The 16,607-nt window shown below is 40.8% G+C and overlaps 1 protein-coding gene across 9 annotated transcripts in view; it reads left to right on the top strand.

The window, feature by feature from the left end:
* csmd3b (CUB and Sushi multiple domains 3b) overlaps positions 1–16,607 on the top strand; it is a 376,450-nt gene that overhangs the window by 288,398 nt on the left and 71,445 nt on the right. For all 9 annotated transcript variants that reach the window (XM_030411810.1, XM_030411811.1, XM_030411812.1 and 6 more), the window contains 8 exons: positions 939–1,127; positions 4,994–5,110; positions 6,079–6,294; positions 9,137–9,325; positions 12,854–12,954; positions 13,134–13,202; positions 13,403–13,559; positions 14,900–15,091. In XM_030411810.1, the coding sequence (XP_030267670.1) occupies positions 939–1,127; positions 4,994–5,110; positions 6,079–6,294; positions 9,137–9,325; positions 12,854–12,954; positions 13,134–13,202; positions 13,403–13,559; positions 14,900–15,091 (1,230 nt within the window). The remainder of the gene's footprint in view (positions 1–938; positions 1,128–4,993; positions 5,111–6,078; positions 6,295–9,136; positions 9,326–12,853; positions 12,955–13,133; positions 13,203–13,402; positions 13,560–14,899; positions 15,092–16,607) is intronic.

Consider the following 16,607-nt stretch of genomic DNA (forward strand, 5'->3'; position numbering starts at 1 on the left):
GCTAGACTGGGCCCATCCAAATACATGGGGAGACGGCAATAACTACACTTTCAATGGTAACCACATAAACTATAAAATGTATAGAATGTCAAATCTCCTTAAAAAAACAAAGTACAGTTCTTAACATGCATATCCTAAAGTTTATGCTTCTACTGCACATGAGCATGATTTCACTAAACTCCTTCACAAGGAATCCAATCCAAAGCACAAAAATCAGGGCTTTAATGTCTGAAGTTTGAATTACATCATCGTCCTTGGTAATTCTGTCCGTTAGCGTGGTATCCTCCTCTTCCATGCTCATTAAAAGTCTGTGTGTATGTGCACCAAATTGGTTTAAACTGTCATGAATCTCAAATGTGCTCTGGATCAATAGATATGTTTCCACATTTGTCTGTCATAAAGCAGACAGGTGCCTGTCAGGCAGAAAGGGTCAAGATATGAGTCACTGAACCGCCATCTCTGATGTTACAGATTTTTCTATTCAAAAGCCTTGAAGTCCTTCGTCTCCTCTCTTATAATGTTTCTGCTTGTACTCTGCACTGATTCTGCATTCACAGACAGAAAGCTAGCTTTGATATGCTGCCCTCAATGCTTCTATAGATCTATAACCTTCTCTAGATCAGAGTAATTCACATGAACTTTATGCACATAACATAACGGAACAAACAAAACAGTAGGTGTTCTGGTTGTTAGGGGAGAACATTACACTAGTACCCCACCAGATGCAAGCCAGCCTCACATGCAGTCATTAGCTACCTGTGAAAAACAAACAACCATGGTTGCACAGCATGACGCTTTATGTGAAGATTCAAACCATCTGTGAGTTTCAGAATAGGCAGATCAGCAAAACTAAAGGAAAAGTCTAGTCCTCATCAGCATACATACCATTCAGGTTACCATTCAGACATCTTATTCTTTTTCTTTGTTTTGTTCTCCAGGTGTTGCAGTCGACAGCTACTCGTGCCTGGACCCTGGTATCCCCGTCAATGGTATTCGGTATGGGCAGGATTTCTCCATCGGGTCCACAGTATCATTCGGCTGTGATTCTGGCTACAGACTCAGCCATGAGGAGCCGCTAGTGTGTGAGAAGAACCACTGGTGGAGCCACCCCTTACCCACATGTGATGGTAAATACCTTGTTTTGTGCACATTCTGTGCAATACAACATTTCCGTGTGCCCCGTGTGTGCGTATACTGACATGACATGACACAAAGTCAAGTTAACTTGTGCGTTGACATTTTATTAATCGTACAAAAGAGTGTTGTTACATAGATAAAGTGTCCACTTGCAAAAATCACATTCCTTCTTACCAAATAATACATTTAGTGACAGTTTTATAAGATGCACATAATACTGTTTTGAGACTTGACCCAAAAAAGATCAATCAATCAAACAATCAATCAATCAATCAATCAATCAATCAATCAATCAATCAATCAACACCTTTATTTGTCCCCAGTGGGGCAATTTGTTTCACAGCAATAGGAGCACACAAAAAGCAACAAATACACATATACACATAACATAATAAGTAACATTATGCACTAGTTGATCAACATTATCTAGTTGATCCATTATAAAAGAAAATGATCAGCAGTGGAGCCTACCATCCCGTTATGGGGAGCTGAGTCACATAGAACATGTTGTTCTGCGACAAAACCACTGGTTGACTCACACACACACACACGCGCGCGCACACACACATGCACACATGTACGCAGGGGCAATTTGCAGTGAAGGCTGCTGTGGCTGATAGGAGATGATTTGAGGAGAAGATTAGAGATCTGTGGGCATGTACAGTGTGTCTGTGTGTGTGTGTGTGTGTGTGTGTGTGTGTGTGTGTGTGTGAGGGGGAGAGAGAGAGAGAGAGAGAGAGAGAGCGTATGCACCTTTTTCCACGTGCCTCCTGTCACCTCCTTTCCTGCGTGAACCGTGAACACAGGAAGGTTTGAGGTAAGGTTGACGAGAGCCTGTGTTGGCTGTCACCTCCTCTCTCTTCTCTCGCAAATCAAGGAGTGTTTGGGGGGTGCTGATGCTCTCATTCTCTCTCTCACTCTCTTTCTCATTCCAATCATGGGGCGAGCAGTAGGGAAGAGGAGGGAGGAAGGAGAGATGCGGCACTGCTGCGTCAGTTTTGTGGCGGCTTGCTCGGTTCAGCTTGTTGGCTCATTCGCTTGTTAACCACATTTGAATTGCACAGTTCCCGGGACTGGCAGTGGTTTCCTCCTAGGAGGCAGTTTGAGCATATAAACATCAAAGCGCACGGCATGGAATCTGCAGGCTGAATGCCATTAGACTGTGTTTACACAATATGTAAACATAGAAATATAGGGACTATTTGCTGCTGCGGTTGGTAAGAAATGGTCTTGCTGATGATTGACAGCTAGTGTAAGCAAGACTGTGCCAAAGGCAGCTGACTCCAGCCTAGGAAATTGTTGCAGGAATTGAATATTTCTAGATTTTGATTCAAAATAGTGTACTGAATATTAATGTTAAAGCATGACCATAATTAAAACAGATACCTTTCCTGATTATATGAATTTGAATAAATTAAAATGTGAATCCAGTTACTTTGTAAAACTTTCGTGAAATCCAAAGGTCTGTGGTTTTGTGGAACCACTGAACCCAGCTTCATGCAAGTGAAGGAGAGAATGGATAGAAAGACCAACCAACAGGTAAAGGCGCAGGAAAAGGAAAGATGAAAGGAGATCTTAAGAAAATGAGAAGAGGTGGAGAGAGAGAAACTGGCAGATATTGCGATACAATGCAGTGTTTCAAACTTCTCACATAGCTCAGCATTCAACATTAAGAGCTTCCTGGCAGAAAAGTATTAATAATTAATAGTGATGTGGGTGTGTGTGTGGGGGGGGTGTGTGTGTGTTTATGTGTGCGCACATCTCCGCTTGCATCTGTCTGCTTGTTTGGAAACATTCTGACTCCTCGCCCTTGTTTTGGGGGTGCTGATGTTGTAAAAACAGCAGTGGTTTAGAGCGAAGATACTGATGCCCTGTTGTGGTTTGAGCGCACTGTCAGTGCCTGACTTGCCTGTATTATGCGGTTGTATCAGTGGTCACCCTTGCAAAGACTGCACAGATTGTAGTGCGTGCTGCAGTTCTCAGAGTCGGTGGTTCTCTGCTTCTAGTAAACTGGTTAGTTTTTTCTGCTCAAGTAAACTTCAGCAGAACTTTTAGGTTTGACCTTCTCCCCAGCACTCTACGACTGTTGCATTTCTGAGGCAATGTTATGGCATTTTATAGGTTTATTGTAAGAGAAAATGACAGGCCAGTCGACCAAGTATAAGATGAACCAGCTGGAGCGAGCAGAAATGAAGCACCTTGCAACACATGCATGCATTAGTATGCATAGAATGAGCGACAGATTTTCCTCAAGCTTTTTCTGGAGGACCGGGTCTCAACTCTGAGCATCTCTCCGCGAGCACTGGTCTCCTGCTGCATTACAATGTGCACAGCTGAACCATGAGCAGAACTCGAGGGGTCATACTGAGGCCGTACTGAGAGGTTGAAAACATTTTGAGTCGTCTCTGAGAATCATTTGCACTGCTCCACTGCTCTTAATATCACTGCTCTGTTACTTGAAATCAAACTGTATTAACAGAAAAAAAATATGCAGAAACAAAAGACATTTTTTCAGTTCTTGCACACTATGCAGCTATTGCATAGCATTAATGCAAGGTTAAATGGTATTATTTTTTTAGAGTTTAGTTTGATTTTTAATTTCATGTCACATTTTTCTGCCTCATAACAACTCAGAGCTCAGAGACTGTGCATCCCAAAGCAACAAAATCTTGCAAATGGGTTTCAGTTCTTTCGCACTTCTCAGTAGAACAGAGTCCACTTATTGTCCAGATGGTCACTCATTATATAACAAGCGACTTTGCATTGTAGCCAGTAATGCCAATTACTCCAATATCTTCCAACTTCTATTGCTATTTATGCTGAAAACCGACAAATATTTAACATCAGACAACACGAAACTCAAAATCTGTATTTAAAAAGTTGCACCGAAAGTTTGATCATGATCGTGACATGAGGACATAAAGGAAGTTTTGATAAGTCACTAAGATATGGAAGATACTTAATTATTAGCATGGCTCTTGACGGTTGAGCTAATTATGGATAAGCCTCTCTGTTCTGCTACAGAGAGGCATTATCATTTAGTACATGAACTATTTATGCTCCATCTGTTATCACCTACAGATTGCATCTACATGCGAAAGTGCTTTTAGAGGTCCGTGGAAAGCGTTTATGAATCCAGCGCGCCGCACTAATTGTGAAGACGTGTCGCACTTCCAACATGCGGGCGGCTGTGGCCACTGTCGTCAGCGCTCCCGCATGCTGTCACCTCCAACAGATGTGTTGAGGACCTTTTCTACATGCAACACATCCTAGCAAAGAATAACAACTAAAAAGAAACAGGCTTGAATAAGTCAAATGCTGTAAAATGAAACGTATACTTTTCTTGAAGCAGTTTTTAGTTAATCTCTTAGCGTTATTATGCACCGTCAACATGTAAGAGGAATGACTAGATTCCCTCGCACAGTTAATCACTGTCGGGCAATGGTTGGTTTCAGGGACATTAAACTATATCAACAGCAAATAATCCATTATTTATAATTCCAGTGTGGTGGATTTTACATTATTTATGTCATTATTTTTGCAACAGTGGGAGGAATAAATCAGGAAAAAACAAAAATTTTTGCAGCTGTCAGTGCATGCAGACCTTTCTACCCACAAGTTTTTTAGAGGGATCTCTCCGTGTCTGCCTCCCTCACTCGTAGCATTTGTGTGTGGGTATGTGTGCATGTGTTTACTAATACAAACGCTATTAAAGGTCCACAGGGGAAACATTATCTGTTTTAGCAATCACCAGACCGATGCTAACCTTCTCGCTGCCTCTATCCCCTGTGTCTGCACATCTCTCCGTCTCTTTGCCTCGCTCTCTTTCTCACTCTGTCTCCCTCAATCTATTCAGCTCTATGTGGCGGAGATGTTAGAGGTCCCTGGGGAACCATCCTTAGTCCCGGCTATCCAGACAGCTACCCTTCATCTCTCAACTGTACCTGGACTGTTGAAGTCAGCCACGGGAAAGGCAAGAGACGCACACAGATTCACACTCCTTAATAGAGACAGACAGAGTGAGAGACAGCAGCAAGTAACACAGACAAGTGTAGTGCAGCCACTGGTGTAGTATAACCACAAACTTACATTACATCGCGGTGGTGTTTTTTTTTGTTTTTTTTTATGTTTCACAGCATATTCAGAGCAGCACATTTATATTCTGTTTGATATTTGTGGCTTTAGTCAGCGCAAGTACGAAGAGAAGTTGGTTCAAAACCATAGACTGTTAAATAAATAGTGGACTACTGTTCTGAAGCCTCAAGCTTGGAATTATTGTAATAACAATACAGGAGGTCAACAAACTGCATCGAAGGAAGGCAACGGCATCCAATATTTTTTTAAAGCAGTTGCAAGATAAAGACCTAGGTTCAACTGTTTTTTTTTTTCTTTTTTTTAATTTTCTCAGTAAATGGCCACTCATTCAGTTAAACATTCAACCACTTCCGCAAATAGTTTTCAGTTGTCCGCACGTTTGATGCTTTTCTTAGCTAAGACCAAGCCATGGCCTTTTTCAGACCCCTCAAAGAATTACAACATAATCTCCTATCTCCTTAAAAGCACATGTAGTAACAGAGTAGTCGCAGCACCAGAGTAGATAAATAAAAACAACTTCTACCACATTACTTAGGACAGGATTATGGAGTTGGGGAGGTTGTGCATTTTCACACCTCTGATTCTGATTGGATGCCAAGGAAATACAGTGGTAGCAACTTTACAATCAGAAGGTAGTCCCGCCTTTAAAAGCATACTCCGTTTTATTGCCCTTTTTTAGTCTAAGTGAAACTAAAGCTAGTTTGCTTTATGCTTTTTGTAACCTTTTTTGATGTCACCAATGCTGATTATTATTTATTGTGGTTATAATGATAAGTTGAGAATGAAACAAACTTCTAAAGATGATCTCTCTGTTATCTGTCTACTGTCTGTGTGTGTCTCTAACAGGAGTCCAGTTTCAGTTCAATTCTTTCCATCTGGAGGACCAACATGACTACCTCTTGGTTACCGAGAATGGGAGTTTCCTGCAACCACTGGCTCGCCTGACCGGCAACGAGTTGCCTAGCAACATCAATGCTGGTCTCTATGGCAACTTCAAAGCCCAGCTCAGATTCATCTCTGACTTTTCCATTTCATATGAGGGCTTCAACATAACTTTCTCTGGTAATTTACTTGATTATAGTCATTCTCTACTATTTAACTCTAACAAGGTATATCAGGTCAGTTCATGAACTCCGTTAAAGTAGATATTTCTCTGATACTGGAACAGGGAAGATTCAACAGTCCACAGTGAGATAGCCTCTCTTTAACAAATGAGGGAGCAGAGCAACATTCCTATCAATATAAAGACAGTTACAGTATCCTTAAATGTATTAGGATGAATAATCAGTCTGTGCTTTACTTCAGGAAGTGAAGTTACTGAAGAAATGTTAAGTTCATTTATACACACCTCATTGTTAGAAATTATTAACGCAAAGATAAACAGATAAAACACCAAAAAAGTAAAGAAAGCTTAACAAAGTGGTCAATCTTTTGTGGCCATTTAAAGTCGTACAAGTCGTTTGACAGGCCACAGCCACTAAAGCACTGTCTCCTATGGTTTTAAAACACAAAGTGAGGTACAACTAACAATGCCTGATCAGGGACTCTCTGTGACCTTCTGCTGATATAAGGCTGGAGCCACTCACTAATGCAGGTGGGTGCCTGACCTTGCAGAACTCTGTAGGATCTTGAAATGGATGATCCAACAGATAATGGATGAGACACATGTTTTTCATTCACCACAGGGAGAAGGTTAACTGGGTCACACTAAGAACAATTTCATATTATATAATCTCGGAACACTTAAATGAAATGCTCTGAGATTTTTTTCCATTCCAGTTCTTGATTTGAGATTAGGCCTTTTTTGTCCACATTAAATGGAGTGTGTAATCCTACTTGAACTGCTAATTTGTGTTAACAAAATGCTTCATCCACATCCTGTATAGTCCAGAGTGGCATAATAGGTACAACAAATCACTACCCTACCTCTTTTCCTAGGATATAAAAGAGTCACTGGATGTTAATGTAATATGATTTGTGTTTGTATTACAATTTCAACAAGTTTGTATGTATTCCTTTCATGTTAAACAAACTTTGGACGCCTAATATATTTTTTTAAGACCTTGTCTGAACCTGAGCATTCCCAGTGCATAGGAAAATTAAGGTTGATCAGTTCAGTCTTCAATCTTCCTCAGTCAAAGTCCATGTCCAAAACACAGTGGTCAGACAGTTTTCAGTCATCCAAACCGGACATTATTAACGTTTAATGGAAATTGCCACGTAGTGTTGTCTGTAAGTAACCAACAATGAGAGTAGTCAACTGTTTAATCTAGGGTATGTCTGCTACTCAAGCTAGCTATCCACCAGTAGTAACTGTCGCCAGCATTCTTTAGCTATTTACCACGCTGACAGTGAATTTTCATGTATCGTATATGTCTCAAATCTCACTGTGAATGCTTTGATTATTAAAACAAAAAATTGAATTAAAACAATTAAAACTGTTTCTACTTTCTAAGTAGTATGCCACATTATGTTAAAGGGCAATTTCCCTGTTACAAGAAAATAGTGTGGAGTGACTCTTGAAAGCGACAAATGATATTCAAAAAAGAAGCATTTATGATCCAAAAAACAAGGGATTGGAAATAGGGCCTTGGGGAACACCGGTAGTCATAATTGCACGACTCTGCAGATTTGGACCAAAACTGTTTCAGTGGAGTCAAGAAAGCTTCCTGGCAAAACAATTAAGCTTCAAATGCCAGTGTACAATTAGGCCTATAGTGTGTTATCAATGCTGGTTTACAAGGGTACATTTTGTTGACTCAACAGAAATTTGTCTTGTGCCACATGTGTTTCATGTGTCCCTACATTGCACAGCCCCCAACATCAAATTGTTGCCATTGTAGGTGAACATTTAGCTGCCAGTCTTCCTCTAAACTGAGATATTTCACCACTGGCCTTGAGAGCTATCCATAAAACCTTGTGAAAAGCTCATGAAATAAAGCACATCAAAGAAGAGAGGTTATACAACATTAAACTGAATGCAATCCACCATTAAACAACACAATAAGAAGAAAATAGATGAAGAACAACTCCTCATAACCTCAACAGTGGTTTTCTGAGAAGTGCTTTCATAATCCATGTTAAATCGTGTTACATCACAACCACCCTCATCCAAAATTAAGGAAAGGGTTATGGGACTAAGTCCAAGGCCCCATCTGCCCCTCATAAATACAGGTCCTTTGCTAACTGCCCTTTCATTGCTCTCTAATTGCCTCTAAATAAAGGAGCACTTGAATCCGAGTCTACATTGAGGGACGTTTTACTGCGTCCCAGATGGCATAAGCTGATACTCAGAATGTAACACATGGGAGGTGTCACCAGAGACGCGCCTTGCCAATCTCAGCACGCTCAACAGGCCGTGTCATCCTGCCGCACACTCTGACATACACATCACATCAGTCATCAGTCTTTGCCCGCTTAAAATAAATCTCCTGCCGTAGCATGCTAAACACGGAAACATCAAGTGCAATTCAGGACACGGTGGAATCAACTCCGACTCACATCTTTTGTTCACAAGAAAGATCATGGCCAATGCGGGGTTTGCACGTTAAGCAGTTATGTTGTTGGTTTTATTTCAGATAATAGGATGGATTTTTCCTGGACTTTTAAAGTGATGGGTATTGATTTGTTGATTTAACACCATTGGTAGAGGACACTCTAATTTGCACTCTAATCTCATCACCTCTCACTTACTCGTATGGCTCTTATGCAACACTCAGCAAATTTGAGTGAAGACCACTGAAGTACACAATTTATAATATATCATGATTCAGTAACATTGTCCATCACTGGCTTATTAGCCAGCAGCACTCAAAAGGCAGACGTCGGAGTGCTCATCCATTGTAGTGCATTTGAATGTTTATTCATGAATGTGCATATTCATTTTCAATTTATTTTCCCACAGAATACACGCTGGAGCCCTGCGAGGACCCTGGGATGCCTCGGTTCGGCAGGAGAAACGGCTACAGTTTTGGCGTCGGGGACACTTTGTCTTTTTCCTGCAATATGGGGTATCGCCTAGAGGGGGCACCAGAGTTGGTCTGTCTGGGAGGAGGGCGGAGAATGTGGAGCGCCCCACTACCAAGATGTGTTGGTATGTGATTACATTGCTGCTGATAGCACTCAAAAAATGTTAGTCCCATCCTATTCTGTCCCATTTTAGAATAAAAGAGAGTTTTGTGGCTGTTAAGCTGAAAAGAAATGTTTCTAAAAGACATTCGATATTTAGTATCAGCTTTTCATCATCCAGCACTGTAATTGCAGGTGCTTCACACGTAGCATAATGCTGTGTGTAAAGTGTACCCGTTTCTGTTTAATCTTATAAAATGTCCTACTAGTAGCTGAAATTAATTAGGGAAAGGCTGTCTTCCACTGTATCATAAAGGTGAAAGCTTTGCATTACCTCCTAAGTTATCTACTGAGCTGAACAAATACACATACTCAATTATGTAACAGAACACTGGCCTGCATTGACCATCAACACGTTGAACTGCTCGGCTTTAGTTGAGGGTTTTCTGCAATTGCACATATTTGCCCATGTTGTTGGTTTCAAAAGGAATTTTGAAAAATATGAAGCTCTTGATGCTCATCCTTTTATAACCCTGGATAGCTTCAGTTCAAAAGCCAGCAGACGCACAAGGCCAACCTTGTTTGCTGCAACAATATAGAGAAGGATGTTTCACAACACAAATGTAAAGGAAGAAAAATAACAGAACATAAAGGGGTGGCATGAATGAGTCAAGAATGTGGTGATATTCAAACACTGAACCAAAACTTGAACAGAGTTCTAAACTACATAGGAGGTCAATACACTATGGCCTATCTAAAAGCACCATTTATTCAAGCAAACTTGCATTTACTCGAAGGACAGTAAATGTCAGTGATATATGAGGTGAGTCTGTACAAAATCCTCTAGCAACCCTTGTATTTGTGCCGTTCATATTCAAGGATCCGATTGGAAATATTTATATATATTTTTGATATAATAGTTGTATTTTAGAATTTATGTTTTCAAAACTTGAAGGTCCACACAGAATGTAGTATTAAAAGAGATAGCACCTGTGAGGCACATATTAATGTACTGTACATCGAGGTACAAGGTCATTTATTCAACATTATACAACACAGGGTTGCATAACGAAATCAAAGTTTCTTGACTCCTTCATGCCACACGAATTACAAAACATGTGTACAGTTATTTATACACAAATATACATAAACACGTAGTGAAACTTTTGAATATACGTCAGGCTGTATGTGAACAGCAGCAACAAGATGGTGATGATAATGTGGTCGGCATCGTCATATGAAAAGTTCGACATCTGGGAAAAACTGTCAATCAACTTTGTTTGTGTCTGAGCACAAGGCATGTCAATAATTTTTAAATATCTACATCACAAACGCTGTTTGCCTTTTCTTCCTCTGAGGGTATGTTAGTTGTAAGGATTAGTGGGTGTTGCATGACACAAAAGCAGACAACCAGAATGGGATAGGTTTAAAGGAGTTTATTGGCCAACTATAATGCAGGGTGGAGGTAGCAGACACAGAGGGTCCTAGGTGTAGTCGAGGCTGGTGGCTTGTGGAGATGAGGCTCGGAGGCAACCAACACAGAGAGGTCCAGGAGAAACGAGGTTAGGTCAGCAAGAGAGCAAGGGATTAAGCTATCTACCACATTGTGCAGTCAAAAACAATCTGGCAATTAGTTAAGAACAGACAGGAGTATTTGGGCCAGAGCTGATGATGAGATGAGCAGCAGGTGTATGAGACAAAAGCTGATGATCAAATGTGCTGCAGGTTTGAGAGAGGAGGCATCTCCAGCCATGAGGGAAGCTGCACCCAGCCTCTGCAGGGCACCCCTGAAAACACAAAAGTACAACAAAAAACACAAAAACTGCCACACCAAAAGTCCCAATCGTGACATTAGTCCAACAATTATCCTCGACCAGACAGTGTTTTCTTACATATTATTTCTTGGGCATTCCAGACAGGCTTTCATATTGTCTTTCAATATCTCAGAATAAGTCTAATGCAGGCAGAACATGAATTAACTCATAAGGATCAATAGTCTGTGCTCATAACTTCAGCTTCTTTGTAAGCAAGGAATGTGTAATATGAGATTGGATTCGGTTGCAGATGTAGAATCAATAGAGGGCAATAACCAAAGCCAAACAGACAACGCTGAATATTTCTGAACTACTTCACAGGATTGTTGTCAGCGATGCTCTGAACGACAAGACAATAACCATCCAGTTTGAGTAAAAAGAGCCTATATAGTTTATAACTTTATAATTTCAGATCGCCGTTGAGAACATTGTACGCGTTGATCTTACTTTCAGCAGTGTTTACATCTTTGGCTCTTTGTCATCAACGTGCAAAGACTGATAATGCAAAGAGGCGGGGGTGGTGTTTGTGTGCTCGTGTTCTATGGTGTAGTGCGGTTTGCTATATTTAGTTCCTGTGTGTTGTGTTGCTTTGCTGCATGATGTGGTGCACATCACAGAGACGCAGTAAAAAAAAAGGACGATTAGAACGCCCGCAACGTGCTGTTTTCTAATATCTAAGCTTTGCAAACTTTTACTTGTACGGTTGTTTTAGCAGCATACACTAAGCCTGTGTGAATTTTTTTGATTTTTATGAACAAAGAGATGTGCTTTGCAGGTTTTAAGGGTTGCTTTGGTGCCGTGTGTTTGTGCTTTTTGCGTGATACTTTTTTTTATCAAGTCAAACGTATTGTTTTCATAAGGTGCTGACCAGGAAGGGAGTTGGAGAGGTGCCAAAGAGCTGTCTCGGCTCTTTCAAAAAAATCTAATTTGCCTTTGGCTTGTCTTTTGCTTCTTTGCTATTATTATTATTATTATTATTATTATTATTATTTCTGGACATTACCTATTTAATCAGCACCATTGCTTAGGGAAAGAAGACCAAAGCAGGAAGGGAAAGAGTAACAGGACAAAAAAAGAAGGCGATAGAGGCGGAGAAGAGGGAAACTCGGGAGAAGCAGAAGAGGAAGGTTGATTGAAGTAGAGGAGGGTAAAGGAGGCACTATTCATAGAGAGGGAGACAGCGGGAAAGAGCACAAGCGAGGCAGTTGAAGAGGAAAGAGGGAGAGGGTGGAGAGGTAATTTTCTAAATGGAAACTGTAGCAGCGTGATTTATTGACGATATGACAGCTGTAATATGACTATTACACCAGTAGAGACACAGGGGGAGGGAGGGAGTAAGAGAGGAAAGGGACATGGATACTGTAGTTAGAGGGCACGTGTGAGAAGCGCATAGAGCAGGTATCCTTAGGTAAATTAGTTTCTGAATTTTTACTACCTGCCCATTCTCCTCAATGGAAGTAGATGGCTGACTCCACAGCTGTTTAAAAGGGTTATTAAATTTCACGCACACATACACATGAGCACGCTTTTGAAAGTCTTCCTCAATTTATCGGGGGGAAAAAAGCAATCATTGCCTCACTCTGAGGCGTATGTTTTTCAGTCACTGTGGACTAAAACTTTAATACTGCAGGAGCAAACAATTCATGCTCTTACCACGATTTTCAAAAAAAATGTGAAAAAAATTCCAATTATCTATATGTTTCTTTATTCATGCTTCATTCTTCTTTCTGTATCAACAGCGGAGTGTGGTTCTTCAGTTATGAACAATGAAGGGATCCTCCTCTCCCCAAACTACCCGATGAACTATGACAACAACCACGAGTGCATCTACAGCATCCAGGTAACAAATCTGTACATCCTAACAAAAGCTCATAGAGACTAGACATTTCATGCTGGCAAAAATGAAAAAAAGTTTTTAAAAATTATGAAAGTTAATGACTGTCTTAAAGGCTTTGTGAGTGCATGTTGTTTACACTTTGTTGGTCTATAAATCTAATACAGATTTCATGTTTATTCTAGGTTCAAGCTGGCAAAGGCATCAACATCTCTGCTAGAACCTTTCATCTTGCCCAAGGAGATATTCTCAAGGTAAACACACACACACACACACACACACACAGACTCACACACACTCACACACACTCTCAGCGATTCTTCTGACTCAAACTGATCAGTGATGACAAAAAAATAAATAAAAATCACTAACTCCACTGCAAGCTAAACTGGACTATCACTGTTTGGTCTTTCTGTTGTATTTACATCTCGAGTGCATTGTGTTGTTTTTACAGATTTATGACGGTAAAGACAACACAGCCCATGTCCTCGGGGCATTCACGGGATCGTCTATGTTGGGCCTGACGCTGATCTCCACTTCGAACCATCTGTGGCTGGAATTTTATAGTGATCCAGAAAGTACAGGGGAAGGATTCAAACTGGTCTACTCGAGTGAGTGCACACTGCTAAGCAGTATAAACCGATACATGAACACAATGCTACCTAAAACCTGAATGTGTGTGGTTCTCTTCTGACAGCGAATATCTGTGAGTTGGTATCACATCAATTCAGCAATAAAGTGCCCTTTGTACTGATTCCTGACAAACGTAACGTATATTTGCTGAATCAATTTAACTCTAAACGGTTCTCATTTGTGAAACCACCAAGGCACTGATTTTAAATTCCACCGCTGAGATGATCACAAGAAGCTTGACACGTTTGATTAACACAGCTTTCAGAGAGCTCTGATTTCAGCGCAGGATCGGGTGTTAAAGGTGCGCTCTGATGTTCACCAAAGCACACCCACGTTTCGCTCTGCCCTCTCAGATGCCGAGTTGAAATTAGAAAATCTAATTGTTTGAATGGAGTCGTGTGGCGAAATTTGCATTGCGCTTTAAAGGCGCATTGTCTCTGGTGTGTGATTAGAATGGAGCATTGCTTGCTCAATCCACTTCTCCTCAGCTTCCTCATACTAATGCGCACTGAACTTAGTTTGCCATGTAAACAAAAAAAGAACATTTACTGAGAGAGATTGCAGCAGCAGCTTCTGTTTGTAGCAATAAACAACTAACGTATTCCTCACTATGTTTATAGTTAAGATTGATATAAGGGCTTGGATTCAATAAAACCCTGAGATGTGGTTCAGTGAATAATGCATGATGTCTAACATACAGAGAACAATTTCAGACGGGCAACCATTCACCTTAGACGCCAGGATGATGGCAGATGTGTTCAGATTGCCAAATTGTAAAGTACAGCTTTGCAAATAGCCATTTTGAAGGATTTAGACATGCAGCTACTGCAGTCTTCCAGGAGATAAATCAAAGCCGGGCGCACCCCGTCTTCCAGGTAATACCGTAGATCAAATCCTAGTTAAGGTCTTATAAGGATAAGCTATTTATACACCTCTTCATATCCCGCTCTACAAAATTGTGCACATGAATAAACAAAATATTCTGAATTTTACCATGGAAGCCGAGCTTAGACTAACTGTGAAAAACAACATAAATTGGATGAGGTGTATACATGCTCCAGTATCGCTCATGTTATTGCCATGTCTCATGTATCTTTTCCTTGTTATTTTTATATTAAATCGGGATGAGAGCTAAACAGGACGTGTGATCTCAGCAAGCTCATAAACAGAATACTTGAGTGTGCCAGATATGAGGGGAATATTGCTGTGCAGCTAAACAACACTAATTCTGTTTTCTCCAGTGGCTGTTAGATGTTCCTTGGCGAGTGTTTTAAGATGTAAACACAGTAAAAGTCTCTTTTTTTTTTTCTCTTGATAGGTTTCGAGCTGTCCCATTGTGAGGACCCTGGCGTGCCTCAGTTCGGCTTCAAGGTCAACGACCAAGGCCATTTCTCTGGGAGCAGCATCACTTACAGATGCGAGCCTGGGTACACCCTGCACGGCGCTTCCACTTTGAAGTGTATGACAGGCGAAAGGAGAGCCTGGGATAACCCTCTGCCATCTTGTATCGGTATGTCTTAACGCGTAAAGCCGTTTACACTTTGAAAAGATGCATTAAGTCGCTCAAAGGCACGTAACGCACACTTAATTATAGGTTGGACCTTGAGTTATGCTCTTTAATAAGCTTGCAAGGTAAAGGTGAGGGGGGTTCAGTGTTGCTTTGGCTTTGGCTGGTTTATTGTTTTTTGGGCTGTGTGAAATGCATCGGCCATAAAGCTTCTGCAGACTTTAATCACCAACAGCGCAAATAAAGAGCAGGATATATTCAGTGAGTAAATATCAAGGTAATTAGACCCTTCTTCTCTTTTGGGTGTTTTTTCTTGCAGGACTCAGCTGGTGCGCAGACACCTTTTAAGTAGCAAGAAGCATTATCTGCATGAAGTCTTGCTCCACAATCTGGTACAGAATCGCTCGCTGCTTTTATGCAAAGTCTCCACTCACAGGACATTCATTCAATAATCTGAAAGGAAAGCAGGTGGAGGCCAATTTCCTGCGGAATCGCCTCCTTGATTTTCTCATGAGATCACACACTGCAGTAGTTTTAAGGTCTCAATGAAAAGCCTATTTATTCAGGACAGTTTACCACCTGGACTCCCTCCACCCAATTGATCCATTTCCTTTCCAGCGGTGCGTGATTTACTCTCTTTTCCTGGAGACTGCCCTCATGATTCCCCGGAGCTTTCTACCGCCTTCTACTCAAACATGCCCAACCACATATTCAAACACACACACGTCCAATTATTACTTAATGTGTTTCTCTGCTTGTATTTATGTCATTGTTAATCTCTGTAAAGAGCTAAGAGACAAACCTGTTTGTTAGAATTGTTTCATAAACACATTTTAATCGATTCGGTTTTGCCACAGACCGCAATGAAATCAAAGTAAAACCTACCGGGAAGCAACTTGACATGTTTCCAAATATTCCATTACAGAATTATTGCCTTTTGAATTCATTTTTCAGGGCCTGAAGCTGATGAGGAAAAAAACCATAGCTCTGAATATTGATGTCAACGGGTCAATAATGGTCTTTTACTGGCTATGCAACATAAAGGCTTGTAGAACTCACAAACACACAAATGCATAAACATACACTCCTCAATGTGTTGGTGTATAGTGCCTAAGATTTTGGAATAGCGAGGACACTACGGTCCATCTGTATATGTTTACCCAGCTAAATTATCTGTATCTGTTGTTAGAAGGATTGGGGCTTAAAATGGTTGAAATGGGTTGCTAAATGGTTGTTGTATTTATTATTTTTAAGGCTTTGTATTGTAAAAAAAAACCAAAAACAATCGACATAGGTACAGACACCGACACATTACACATACACGAGTTGAGACCCGTCTCTTGTTGCTGCCCAGTGTTTTTCCTGCATGCTACAAGACAGCCAGTCACCAGCAGTGTTAGATGTTGGCACAACAAGCATGCTGATGTGGACGCAATTGAAAGCTTGTGCAGACTGACAAGACATTTTTCGACACTCCATGATACTGTTGCAGTTCAGTTGGTGCAACAAAAGTATCACA

Source organism: Sparus aurata, chromosome 3 (genome assembly GCF_900880675.1).
Source record: "Sparus aurata chromosome 3, fSpaAur1.1, whole genome shotgun sequence".
In the NCBI taxonomy this organism is placed as follows: domain Eukaryota; kingdom Metazoa; phylum Chordata; class Actinopteri; order Spariformes; family Sparidae; genus Sparus; species Sparus aurata.